Genomic DNA, 14581 nt, shown 5'->3' with positions numbered 1-14581 from the left:
GAAATGACACGACCAGCTATCCTTAGTAGCCACACATGCAGACAACAAGCAACATGAATTTGACTGGGACAACACTGCTATCATAGGGCAAGCCAGACAGAGGACAGCCAGGGAATTCCTAGAGGCATGGTATTCATCCACAAACTCCATCAACAAACACATCGACCTGGACCCAATATACCAACCACTACAGCGGACAGCTGAAACTGACAACTGGAAGCGGCAGGGACAGACCACTATAAACACTGCAGGAAACACCAAAGAAGTGCTTCGCAGGAGGCTCCCAAGGACTGATGATGTCGCCATGCCAGGGGATGAAACGTTTGCAACAAAAACTTCCAGCTCGGTGAACAGAACCACAACAACGAGCACCCGAGCTACAAATCTTCGCACAAACTTTGAACTATTTATTTAACTTAGTTTGGTGTTGCTTCTTTAGTGGACAAAATATCTCGTGTCTTTGGCCAGGACTTCTGCTGATTATGGCTAGCTCTATCTTAACCAAGTCATTCTTGCTACCTCATGTCAACTGGTTTTCCCAAAACTATCTCTCTCCAAATGTTAATTTGCCTTTTGTTCCCTCGCTTGACAGAAAGCTGGCTACTTGATCGTTGACATTTTCAGCTCTCGCTATCTAGGAGTCTACCAGTGATACTGTAATCAAATGGCTGCAGTCCATTAGAATGAGGAAATCCCTAGAAACACTCTTCCTACTGTTAATAAATGAATAGGGTACCCTGAACGTAACCCCAATGTGTATTGTAATTTGGGGATGGGAAGCAGGAGGGAACGCAGTGGACCGTTGGAATCAAGTAAAGTACTAGTTCACACTTGATCTTGTTGTGATGGATAGAATAGGTTTAACATTTCACCTATTGAATCTGATAGATCTAAACAAGTATCTTAGCACTCTTTGTTTGAAGTCACAGTGACATGTGAGTGAACACTGCAAATCAGTTTATCTCTTCTATACATATCCCAACGCTTTGTGCAGTGAACTAAGGATTTTCTTATAAATCTTACCAAGATTTATTCTGTAATTAAATATTCCAAATCCCAGATGTGCTATGTACTCAGCAACTGGTTCACTGAGATCCCAAGCTTTCCAGCTGCCATTTCATCGAGGCAGAAAATTCTCCCTTTGCAAGTCTGGCTTTTTGATTGAAAACCTGTTATTTGTAATATTGACTGACAACAAAGGATGGTTGAATCCGACTACTGCTTGTTTCACAAATAATCAAGTTTTGAGTTGAAAAGGATGTTTAGTTTGGTAAGGAGTGGACGTGTGTTTCAGCACAAGATTCAAAGACTTGAAATAATTTGATAGAATAGTGAAAGAAGAAGCTATTTCAGGTGACAGGAGGGTCAACAATTAGAGGGCACAGAGATTTAAGATTATTGGTGAACAGCCCAGGACAGAACTACTTTTAATACAGTTATTGTTGTGATCAGATGTGCACTGCCTGAAAGGGTAGAAAAGCAATCTTAATGGTAACTTTAAAATGTATTGATATATTTGAAAAGGAGAGACTTGCAAGGCTGTGGGGAAAGACTAAGGAATGGAACTTGATGAATAACTACTTGAAAGACCTGGTGTAGATATGATGGTTGGAAAAGCGTTTTTCTATGCTGTGTGGTTCCATGAAGTCGGTGAAGTGGGCCGTCCATCATCCCATCTTTATATTAAGCCACAACATTCCTTGTGGCCCAGCATTAGTGTGTTTCAGTTGGAGACGTCGACTGACTGTTTCATGTGAAGGCAAATGTGTTCAACACCCTGTATTCAGTTCTTGTCATTCCATCTGTGTGGAAATAAACAGTTTAAGGTTATGTGAGGTCCAATAAACTTTGAATAATGATCTTAGTGTTGTTAGAATTGTCAGTATAGTGTATTTTGTTGTTTTGATAAACTGAAAATGTGTAGGTTAAATGTTTTATGCCCATTGAATCAGTTCTGTTGTTCTCTTCAGCAAAAGTAATAAGTTGATTGTGGTCTACTTCACATCATCTGATTAGAATAGTATTTGTTCTGTTAGTAGGGTTAGGCGCATGCCTGGACATATCTTCACATGATCCACAAACACCTTTGTCGCCAGACCCCGGTCGTCTCCATTCTTGCGGTGTCTTGACTTCCTAAACAAATTGAATAGTTAATAGAAGTATCAATATGTTGCTGCATGATTTCTGGCAGTCAAGTTAAACTGCTTTTAATTTTAGATACTTTTGTAACAACCAAGATGTTCAAAGAAAATGTTTCTGAATTTTTTTCTTAAACTGTCCCTATAATTTTCTTTCCCATGGATTATTAAAGTACACGGAGATAAATTGTAGCTTCTGAAGATTCCAGAGTTAGTAATCTTGATTATGAATTGACTCACGTAATTCACAGTAACAAGTTAGTTTTGTTAATACTACAATACCCAATATTCTGTGCGTAATGTCGAACCTTAGTACCTGTGGTTTGTACAAGAAATTCTGAACAATGAAGTGAAAGTTCTAGAGGGGCCAGAAATTATAAAGCAGTTTGTGTTCTTTATTTCATTTGGTTATCAATCTGTGCTCTCTTTACCCTGCTGTTCTCCTCAGCAGTCATTACGCCCCACTAAATCCTGTAAGGAACAGCTGATACCTAATGTATATTCTCTCTTGTGAATTATACTATTCATGTTATCACCAATTATGATGCGTTACTTTAGGCTTTGTTAGCTGGAGGAGATGAAGAAAGGTGGTTAAAAGGAAAAACGAGACTCCTGATTGAGGCCCAACGGGGAATGTTCCGGAATCCAATGGCACTGTCTCAACTGTTACCTGTCCTGTATCACAAAACCTACCTGGATATTGGCCAAATTAACTGCAGCAATGAGAATGGTAAGCAAAGTATGGGTTGTCACTAAGATAAGCTCTTACAAAACTGGTAAGAAAGGTGAATCACTAAGGTGACCTGTCAATGAGCTGGAGGTGAAGGGCAGTATGCTGCCATTACTGTATATGGACCTATGGGTGGGATGAGGGAGCTTGAGAAGTGATTCTCGCCCTCCATTGCCACAGAATAATAGCGTTTGCCCCATCATTATTATTGATCCAGTATGATTTAGAAGGTATATGTTCCTGCACATGTTTATATGAATATCCAAAGTAGAGAACTAGAGGGCATAGGTTTAGGGTGAGAGGGGAAAGATATAAAAGAGACCTAAAGGATAGCATTTTCACGCAGAGGGTGGTGCCTGTATGGAATGAGCTGCCAGAGGAAGTGGTGGAAGCTGGTACAATTGCAACATTTATAAGGCATCTGAATGGGTACATGAATAGGAAGGGTTTGGAGGGATATGGACTGGATGCTGGCAGGTTGGAGTAGATTGGGTTGGGATATCTGGTCGGCGTGGATGGGTTGGACCGAAGGGTCTGTTTCCATGCTGTTCATCTCTGACTCTATGACCACATCGCTGAGTGCTGCTCTACAGTCTGTGTTTTAAATTAACAATGTATCTGTTCACTGTATGATCAGGGAATTGAAATCCTATCAAATAAGTGAGTTTAAAGGTTTGATTTTTTAAAAAAAATTTTCAGAAACAGGCTGGTACAATTGCAACATTTATAAGGCATCTGAATGGGTACATGAATAGGAAGGGTTTGGAGGGATATGGGCTGGATGCTGGCAGGTTGGAGTAGATTGGGTTGGGATATCTGGTCGGCATGGATGGGTTGGACCGAAGGGTCTGTTTCCGTGCTGTACATCTCTGACTCTATGACCACATCGCTGAGTGCTGCTCTACAGTCTGTGTTTTAAACTAACAATGTATCTGTCCACTGTATGATCAGGGAATTGAAATCCTATCAAATAAGTGAGTTTAAAGGTTTGATTTTTTAAAAAAAATTTTCAGAAACAACAAGACATTAATATGGAAGCAATAGATGTCTGTTGGTAAACTCTAAGCATTATAAGTAAAATAAATACTCTATTAGATTTAAAAATCAAACTGACTTAATATCAGAAAGGGGTAAAAAATAGTGCAAATGTGAAATACATTCATTGCTGAGGCAATGGCTAAGCTCTATCTCAGAATAAATTGAGAGGCGGATGAAATCTAAAGTTTGAACACAAAGTACCAATTGACATTTATAAAGAGTATCAGTGAAAGAGTCAGCTACATCTATTGAGGTTGGGAGAGAAAGTATTACATCTGTTTAATAATGGGCGGCAAGGTGGCACAGTGGTTAGCACTGCTGCCTCACAGCACCAGAGATCCAGGTTCAGTTCCTGCCTCAGGCGACTGACTGTGTGGAGTTTGCACGTTCTCCCCGTGTCTGCATGGTTTCCTCCCACAGTCCAAATAAAAATGTGCAGGTTAGGTGAATTGGCTATGCTAAAATTGCCCGTAGTGTTAGGTGAAGGGGTAAATGTAGGGGAATGGGTCTGGGTGGGTTGCGGGTTGGTGTGGACTTGTTGGGCCGAAGGGCCTGTTTCCACGCTGTAAGTAATCTAATCATAACAGAGATATCAATGAGGGTGACAGCAATAACCTAGACAAAATGTTGAGAAACTCAACATGCATTTACAGTCAAAGATCAAGCCATCTGATCCACTGAGTGCAAACTCCCAAGCCTGAGGCAGGAATTGGGTGAGCCTGTTGATAATTGCTTCATGAGATTGAGAAATTAAGCCAGCAAGTGCAAATACAGTGAAACAGATGAGAAGCTGCTACCACGTTAGCTGATTTGGAACTCTGCAAACAATGCAGAGCAAAATTCTTTGATTGGAAAGCACAGACTTCCAAAATCACAAAAGCTGCCAGCATATATAAAGTCACAAGGCAAGAGTTGAAGGTGCTAATTTACTCAAATGGCATGCTTTCAGTTAAGTCAAAGGAGAGACAGCAAGTTAGATTAGATTAGGTTAGTTACAGTGTGGAAACAGGCCCTTCGGCCCAACAACTCCACACCGCCCCGCCGAAGCGCAACCCACCCATACCCCTACATTTACCCCTTACCTAACACTACGGGCAATTTGGCAGGGCCAATTCACCTGACCTGCACATCTTTGGACTGTGGGAGGAAACCGGAGCACCCGGAGGAAACCCACGCAGACACGGGGAGAATGTGCAAACTCCACACAGTCAGTCGCCTGAGTCGGGAATTGAACCCGGATCTCTGGCGCTGTGAGGCAGCAGTGCTAACCACTGGGCCACCGTGCCGCCCATGCAGTGATGCAGTGAAGCAAGAGCAAAGCAGCATATCCAGGATACACAAGTGTGCAAGAGCTGTAGATGACAACTTTGGCTCACAGACAGTAGGAAAACTGCATGTTCATCAAACTGCAGAGCTAGTTCAGTTCTATTATTCTCCTTTTCCTTTTGTCTGGATAGAGTAGTTTAATTTTAAAAGGGAAGCATTATAAGCTTTGCCGGATGGGTGCAGCACCAACAACAATCAAGAAGCTTGACACCATTCAGGTCAGAGAAGCCTCTGATTAACACCACATCCACAAACATCCGTTCCTCCAACATTGATGCTCAATAGCAGCCGTATGTGTTGTCTACAAGATGTCCTGCCAAAATTCACCAAAGATCTTAGACAGCACCTTCCAGACCCACAAATACTTCCATCAAGAAGGACACGTGCAGCAGATACATGGGGATTTCACCACCTGCAAGTTACCCTGCAAGCCGCTCACCACGCTGACTTGGAAATATGTTGCTCTTCCTTCAGTGTCACTGGATCAAAATCATGGAATTCTGTCCCTAAGGTCAACTTACAGCATGTGGACTGCAGCAGTTCATGAAGACAGCTCACCACCAACTTCTGAAGGGCAACTAGGGTTTGGCAATGAAAGCTGGCCCAACCAACGAGATCCATCTCCAACGACTGAATAAATTAATTCCTCAAATCTGTGTTGATGAAGTCAATTTAAAAAAAGTCTCTGCAGCCAACTTCCTTGGGTTTAGGAACCAGGAACATTATTTATTCAACTTTTAAATTCTGCATGATCTTAATGACTTCACAGACTCTCTCTCTCTCTCTCTTTCTCTTTCGCTCGCTCACTTGCACGCGCGCACACACAATACAGGGAAAAAAAGAACTATTGCAATCAGTTCCCATTTGACTTAGAAATGCGTTTGGACTTAATAATTTTATGGAAAACAGAATTGCACAGGAACTGGGTTTGGTTCAAGAACAAACTGGTTTATTAAAAGAAAATCCTCTTAGCACCCAATACAAAACTTCTAAGCTGGCTTATACGACACAATACCTCAGATGGTTCATCCAACTCAAAACCTGTCACCAATTTTAATTTTCTGCCTCCAGGCCCCCTCCCCAAAGCACACACGCATCGTCAGGACGCAATGATAACCTTTGCTGAAAATGCACAGGCAAAACACCGTTGTCCTTCCCCAAACATTCCTTACTTCAGACCTACATCTTTTGGGTTTGGTTGTTATCCTTTTACTGTCTCTTCTACTTTTGATAATTTGTCTCCCCTTCTCTTTTAATGTGAAAGCAATCGATAAAGTCAATTGTTAATTTTCTTTAAACAGTTAATGATGAGAGTTATTATTTATTTATATATTTGTTTTAAAGAAGAGGAATAGTGCATTATTCCAATGTGAGTTAAGAATCATATATTTGCATGGAGCCATATGAAGTCAAATGTATCCAGATGTGCTACGTTAGTCATTAGTGCATTACAGTTTGTATTGAACTAACTGTGCATCAGTCTGACGTTCACGGTGCGATCTGAAAAATACCTGTATGAAACTGCAGCATTTGAGTTTTTAAAGTGTGATTATTATACAAAGTGGCCTCTGTGCTAACATTTCCACAGTACAACCTGAATAACTCTTCAACAAAATCAGATGTTGCTGGAAAGCTTAACAGGTCTGGCAGCATCTGTGCAGAGAATTCAGAATTAACAACTGATTTCTCTTCGCAGATGCTGCCAGACCTACCTAGCTTTTCCAGCAACATCTATTTTTGTTTCTTATCTATAGTATCTACAGTTCTTTCGATTTTTGCTGAATTACACTACTTCTGTTATCGAACAGATGACCTGAAGTGGATGCGATCAGATCACAGGACTGAACCTAACTTGAACAATCAGAAAGGTTTTGTTCGTTTATCTGTGAATGACATGAATGGCACTGTTATTTGCACAGCCAAGGTGCCACTATCTCAGAAGATGTCTCTCCAAGCAGTCTTGAATAAAGCAAGAAGTAATGATGCAAAATTCAAGTAAGATCATCGCTTTTAATATACCTTTTATTTTCATTTTCCTGCATGATATTTGCAGCATGGAGCTCGGATATTTGTCAAAACAAGTTCTTGCTTCTGACTAGCTCGATCATGTTCTACCTCACCTGACTCCTTTGATAACTCCTAAACTTTTCTTTGCACATTTTTAATTTCCCCTTTTTCAGTAAATCAATATTAATTGCCTCAGTACTTCCTGGGTGAGCAGGTTCCACTCTCTAGGTTAAGTTAAAAATCACACAACACCAGGTTATAGTCCACAACCACCTGCTAAAGGATTAGCGCTTTGAAAGCTAATGCTTCCAAATAACCCTGTTGGACTATAACCTGGTGTTGTGTGATTTTTAACTTTGTACACCCCAGTCCAGTACCGGCATCTCCAAATCATCTCTAGATTAAAATGTTTCTCCTGAATTTTCTGTTGGTATTGTTAGGAGTAGAAGTGTGCTATTTGACCCTACTCTCATTATATGATGTGATCGTGTTATCCCAACTCCACTTCACCTTAACCACTCCCATAACCTTTGACTCTCTCTTCTGTCAAAATCTACCTCATTCTCCCTGAATAAGTTCAAAAACTTAGCCCCCACTATTTTCTGAGGAATAAAATTCCACAGGCAAAAGATTTCTCTGCATTCTGTCTTAAAAGCAAGCCCTCTCATTATTAAACTGTCCCCTAGTTCTGATCTCTCTAACAAGGGAAACATCTTCTCAAAATCCACTCTCTTGAGTCATCTCAGTATGTTAAATGATTTAAATAAGATCATTTTAGAATCTTCTAAACTCAATGGGTTTAACCTTCCTTCAGCTGAAGCCACTCACCCTAGCAGTGAGGCAAGTGCATCTCTAAACTAATCCAGTTGTCTGTTTTTACAAATGAGACTTGAATTGTACACATCACTCTAGATGTGGTCTGACCAAGGCCCTCTATAACTGCAATATATTTTCCTACTCTTTTATGTTTCATATCCCTTGCAATTAATGCCACACTATTCCAACAACCTATCGATCCTACCATAATGAATCTCCCCAGATATGTCTGTATGGCAGATGACATCACTGTCCTTGAAACAACTAAAAACATGAGCAAGATACTCTTAACCATGTTAATATACATCTGCTATTTTGACTTCCATGCAGTCCCTTCGTACATTTTTAGCTTTATTTCTACTGCTCAACCTGGGTCCAAGTTGGTACTGTGTGAGATCTTAGTTACTAATTGAGCGTATCACAATATCTCTAGCATGATGTTGTCCATATATATAATCATTTTGCAGTGCGAAACAATTATGAATTGAAATGTAATATCTAGAATAGGAAGAACTCCACACATTGCTGTCTTCATTTGAGACCCGATCTTACTGTGAGCACTTACTGCTTTCCTCTCTTGATCCAATTATCTCATTATATCTTCACTGTTATCCACCAGTTTTCATGTATAAAGGACTTTCTTAGGTCAATCGAAGACTTGTAAAATTATAATTCCAATCCATTAAAGATTTGGATACATTACTCTGAGTCTCTTCATCCAAGATATTAATGTAAATTGTACATAACTGAGGCCACATCATTGATTCTTGTGGCACGTCACTAATTACCCTGTTCATCACTATTCTTTCCTTCCTGTCTGTTAACCAATCCTCCAACATGCCAATGTGTTATTCCTTCAGCACATTTAGTCTTGGCCCTGATCAAAGTCTTCCAGACATCCAAGTCATCTACATATACTGGCTTGCCTTTATCTACCAAGCTAGTAATATTCTCAAACAACTTCCTTAAATTTGTCAAGCATCATTTCTGTTTTGTAGCACCACATGAACTTTCCTATTTACTACAATTTCCTAAGTGCATTGTTTCAGCATTTTCCCAGCATTTGTGCTTGAGCTAATTTTCAGTTGTTGCTGGTTTTATCTCTTTTCCTTTTCTTGAATAAGGTTGTGGCATTTCACCATAAGATACAGGAGCAGAATTAGGCCATTCAGCCCATTAAGTCTACTCTGCCATTTGGTCATGGTTGATAGGTTTGTCAAACCATTTCTCCTGGCTTCTGCCCATAACCCTTGATCCCCTTACCAATCAAGAATCTATCTGTCTTAAAGACACTTCTTCACTTGGCCTCCATAGCTGTCCACAGATTAACCACGCGGTGGCTGAAGAAATAATTCTTCTTCTTCCTTCTGAAGGGTTATCCCTTTGTTCTGAGGCTATTCCCTCAGGTCCTAGTCTGTCCTCTTAGTGGAGACCAAGCCATTGAGTCCCTTATTGTGAAGGGCCTAATTCTGCTCCTCTATCTAGTGGTCTTATGGTTCCAAAATGTATTGCTTCAAGAAACTGTTGACAAATTTTATAAATTCTACATTTCCCAATGCGATTTCTGCAGTCTGTGTACATGGAGATTAAAGTTTATCATGATTATTACATCGTGTTTTTTTGACAAGCTCCAGTTATTTCTTGCTTAGTGCTCTGTTGAACAGTTTAAAACATTGAAGCAGAATTAGAAGATAATTAAACCAAAAGAGACTTCAAGACAGCTAATGGGTACATTCAATTGTTTTGTTGTAAAAGAAGTTTTTAAAAAAAATTGGTTAAATGTCTATTTTAGAGATTTGAAATTCTGGCCTTATTTTACCATCTCATCCAGTTCATGACATCTCTAACCATGCAATCCCCTCTCAGTCCTTTAAGGAAAACTTGCCAGATCCTCTGCTACATCACCCAATTCTTCACAATTGCACAGATGAGTGTCTGTAGCCTGCTCAAGTATTAAATTCCTCTCCTAATTTATACCTATGCCATATGGGCAGAAGTGCAGATGATTTTTGGGTCTTTGCTCTTTCAGAAGTGGATCTTTCAGTTGATGGTGCTTCATACCTAGATTTCAGCGAGAAAAAAGATTTTTTTTCCTTCCTGTGCACCCTCTAGCTTTGAGACCAGACCGACTCTGTGGGGACCTTTTTTGACTTCAGTATGCAACCGAAGGGCACAAGATAACGCGAGAAACTATTGGCGTCTGCTCACAGAAAATAATATCCCACTTAAACAAGGTGAGACGTAATTGGGGGCAGTAATGTGTGGTTTAGTCCAGTGATAAACTTGTCTGGTACTGGTAACATTTGGACAAGAATTTGTCATTTGACCCCTTTGTGCCTACTTTGACATTCAGTTAGACCATAGACGATCTGCAAGATATTGCACACCTTGTCTCCAAATCACTGATTTGTGTACTTAACAAAAACCTGTTTCAAGCTCAGAACTAGCAATGATTGTATCACCTCCTTGGAAAAGAAAGTTCCAAATTTCCATTATTATTCCACTAGGGTGGCATGGTGACTCAGTGGTTAGCCCTGCTGCCTCACAGCACTAGGGACCCTGGTTCGATTCCAACCTTGGGTGGCTTTGTAAACTGCATGCAGACATCGTCCCAGTGCCTGCATGGGTTTCCTCCAGACGCCCTGGTTACTCCCACAGTCCAAAGATGAGCAGGTTAGATGGATTGGCCGTGCCAAATTACCCAGAGTGTCCAGGATATGCAGGTTAAATTGAAGGGTTAGGGGGGCTGGGTGGGATGCTGTTCAGAGGGTCAATTGGCTGAATGCTCTCTGTCTGCACTGTAGGGATTTTATGATTCTACTCTTTCCATGGAAAAAGCACTTATACATGGTCTTGCTTGACTGAAGATGATGTCTGCTTGTTCTTTATCCCTCCACAGGAGGAAATAGTCTCTGTGTCTGTCAAATAAAATTAATTCTACCATTTTAGAAAATGGCAATCGGAACATCATCTGGTAATTTCCTATACAATAAACTAGTGTATGCAAGCCAATGTATGCAATCTGTCCTCAATTTTAATGCCCATAAGTCTGGTACCATTCTAATACAATTGTGCCTTCATTTCCAAGAGTATGAGCAGAGGTATGCATTTTCATCGGTGGTGGAGGAATTTTCAATTTTAAATTTATGACACAAACATGCAGAAATGAACAGGTGCCAATACTTTTGAAAACCTGGCATGTGCAACAATGCACATTCATATTGCGTGTATACATTTTCAAATGCATAATTGTGGTAATAAACTTTATGAAAGCAACTTAGCCCACCGCTATCTTGAATTCTGGATTTGAGTCTCTGGTTCTATCATTTTGCAATCCTACCAGGGTACTGCACTACAATGAGAAGGGTGACAGTCACCCCTATATTTTCATGAGCAGCCCTTCGATGCTTATTGCTCGAAGCGTTGCAGTCCATTCTTTTCATGCATTACTGCAGGAACTGCTAATCAGCAACTCTAATTCTTGCTATGCTTCCTTTTTTACCTTTTTCAAAAAAAGTTTGTTTATGGAATATGAATGTCGCTAGCCAGCTTAATAATTAGTGGCCCAACTCTAATTGTCCTTGTTATGGTAGAGTTCATGTGCATGGATCTGGATTCATCACAGAATCATTCTGGTTTAAATGGCTCAAAGGCATACCTAGCAGTTCTTATTCCCTTTGAAGAGCTGAACACTGCTTTCAAGAAAGAATCTTATTTAAATTACACTTTTCATGATCCCAGGATTTCACAAGTTACTTTACAAATAAAGTATTTCTAAACCTTAGTCAACCACCTTAACCAACCCAATCACCCTGTAGCACAGCATTTCAACTCCCCCTCCCACAGACCTCACTTTCTCCTCAACCACTGAGAAGGAAATGCAGCAGCCAATTTGCACGTAGCAAACTTACAAGCAGCAATGTGACATTGACTAAATAACCTGTTTTTTTTTTGAGGAATAAATACTAGGCAAGAGACCAGAGGGGCATCCTATGCTCTGACTGGCATGGAGCTTTATTGCCATCTGTGAGGGCAGACAGGATCTCTGTTTAACAAGTCTATTAAGACGTCCAGCAAGTTAATGTGGTTGTGTAAAGCCGAGGCTTGAGGATCTAAATAAGTATGTACTTTTGACAACATCTTCAGGCGTGAACAAGCCCACAATCAACAGGAAATTTATTTTTGTGACCGTTCTGATTACTGGATTGTTTTGTCTCTCACTGCCTCTTGAATAGAAATGTTTTCTCTTTATTCATGCTATGTTCTTAACCATCTGTCTGCAGGAATTCAAGACTACCTCACACACCAAGGAGAGCACATCATCCTGCGACTCAGCAAGTTCTAGCAAGTGCAAACTGATCCGTTGACCTCAACTTCAGCTACTCTCATGTTCCTGTACCCAACTTGCTTAGTGACTAATAAATAATTCAGAGGCCTGAGCAACAAAGAATTTTTAAACTAATAAAACATAATCATTAGGCTTTGGTGTGACAGCACCTCCTGGGTTTCAAGCAGGCAATGACTCTGAGATTCAAGAGGATAACTGTCCATCTCCAGCCACAACTGTGATTTGATAAGTGTCTACTTTATCCAGCCTTATTGACAAACATCCCACTGCTTGAACCTTGCGCTATCCCATCATGTCAGATTTTCCACTTTCTTTTGACTCTGCTAGCAACAGTGTGTGTGTATGAAGTCTGCCTCCGTCTTGTACCTGTATTAAGGAGTGTGCTGGCAGCCAGCCTAAGGAATCCATTTCCCCCAGACTTTCTGTACCTTAAGTTAATGATGGTGTGTCCCACTTTTCTAGAAGTGAGGACTTGCTGTGAAACAGTGCACTGTTGTTATAAAACATCTTAAACAGTACCAAAGACAACAACCTTTCTGAGAAAAATATGATAGGTACCAACCGAAGGCTAAAAGTAGAGAACATGTCGCCAAAATACAAAGCTGGCTTTAATCCTCCTCAGAGTAACTTTCCTCTCAAATGGTGCATCCAAAATTATTTGACTGAACCGATCCAACGAAACCCGAGTGCAGCAATCTAGCTATTCAGAGCTTATGATGTTATAGTCTCAATTTAGAGAGACACATTTACAGTTGTGATTTTAAGCAAATTGATGAATTCTTTATGACAAAAAATAATTTTAAAAATTCTTGAGACAAGACGAGGACCTGTCAGTCTAAGTAAAAGTCAAAAGAAAAACAAATTAAAATACTAATTCATTTTATGCAAACACCCTGCTTTTGCATCACCTAGAAGGCCATTCTTTGCACACCTTGTGTCCAGAGCCTATTTATACATAGGAATCATTATCTCCAAGCCATAAATTGTCACTTCCCCCCCACCCCCATAAATAATTTCCCAATACTTAGTGATTAAGCATGGAAATATAAACTGATTATTATTTAACTGTTGTTTTGGTCAGGGGTATTGCAATCAATTATTGCACCCCTATTGCTACCTCAACTTAGCATAGCTCAGTGATTGAATCTGAGATGTTTTGCTTTCCATAGCTCGTGACACGCTCCAAAATTTCAAATCATATCGTGAACAGACCTGAAAATCACACTTTGGTATTACAAAGGTACCAGTTGTGTCCTGATAATGCTGCGTGACTGATTTTGTTTCCGTAATCTTCTGTTAAGTTAACAATAGTGATTGCCAATGAGTGAGAAGTTCTAGCTTTGAATCCTACCTTGAGTTGATTGCCAAACAAGGTGTGTTCATAAAATAGATAGACTGGCTGAAAATCAAAATGCAATCCTCCCTTCCAAATATGCCAATGGCAGGTGATAAGAATGGGAATGATTCCTTGTTTACCAAGTTATGGAAATTGGAGCCTCCATACCGGCAAAGACCAAACTTATGTGTTGCCATATTAATTTGGACTCACTTAGTGATCTGGAACATGACACAACATGACATAACATTCTGCTGATTGTACATTTTCAGGTGGATAAGGGAGCTGGAACATTCTCACATTCTTTGCCTCAGCATTCCCTGAGGTATGGCAAACCATTTCTAATTGTGTTTTTGTAATTGTTGCTCAAATTTGTAATTATTGTTTAAAATTCAATATTATAAGCATTCATCAACTTGTTTTTTGTTCTGTTTATGCAGCAGTTTTGACTTTATAGCATGTTGCTGTCAATCTGTTCTCCTGTTCCTGCATCCATCTGTGTTGACATCCAGGTCATTACTTTGTCAGTGGAGCGTGCTTTGGACCTGTACAAAAGCAAAATGACATGAATGCAAGAAGTCTGAGATCAAAACAAAACAAATGCTGGAAGTGTTCAGTGGGGCATCTGTGGGGTGAAAACCATCAGGATGGCAACCTTCCAACAAGTCTTTAGATGTGTGGTGCCCAAAATGGTCATATTGTGACTTACCTGATGTTATGTGTGGATCTGTTTATAGACTAGTTAGTTACCTACAATTAGTGAGTAACTGTTGGTTGTGCAATGTAGCTACCAGTTTGAGAGAAGGTAAAGTACCCTTTTCTTTACTAGCAATCCTTTTGGA

At 40.1% G+C, this 14581-nt stretch overlaps 1 protein-coding gene across 3 annotated transcripts in view; it reads left to right on the top strand.

Annotated features, from left to right (window-relative positions):
- The window catches only part of LOC122562793 (transcobalamin-2-like), a 59853-nt gene extending 45699 nt beyond the window's left edge, over window positions 1-14154 (top strand). For all 3 annotated transcript variants that reach the window (XM_043715987.1, XM_043715986.1, XM_043715988.1), the window contains 4 exons: window positions 2697-2868; window positions 7041-7227; window positions 10168-10289; window positions 12339-14154. In XM_043715987.1, the coding sequence (XP_043571922.1) occupies window positions 2697-2868; window positions 7041-7227; window positions 10168-10289; window positions 12339-12400 (543 nt within the window). In that variant the 3' untranslated portion in view covers window positions 12401-14154. The remainder of the gene's footprint in view (window positions 1-2696; window positions 2869-7040; window positions 7228-10167; window positions 10290-12338) is intronic.
- Window positions 14155-14581: the final 427 nt, after the last annotated feature.

The sequence above is a fragment of the Chiloscyllium plagiosum genome, chromosome 25, assembly GCF_004010195.1.
Source record: "Chiloscyllium plagiosum isolate BGI_BamShark_2017 chromosome 25, ASM401019v2, whole genome shotgun sequence".
Classification (NCBI taxonomy): Eukaryota; Metazoa; Chordata; class Chondrichthyes; order Orectolobiformes; family Hemiscylliidae; genus Chiloscyllium; species Chiloscyllium plagiosum.
This window is presented reverse-complemented; position numbering and strand designations above follow the sequence as displayed.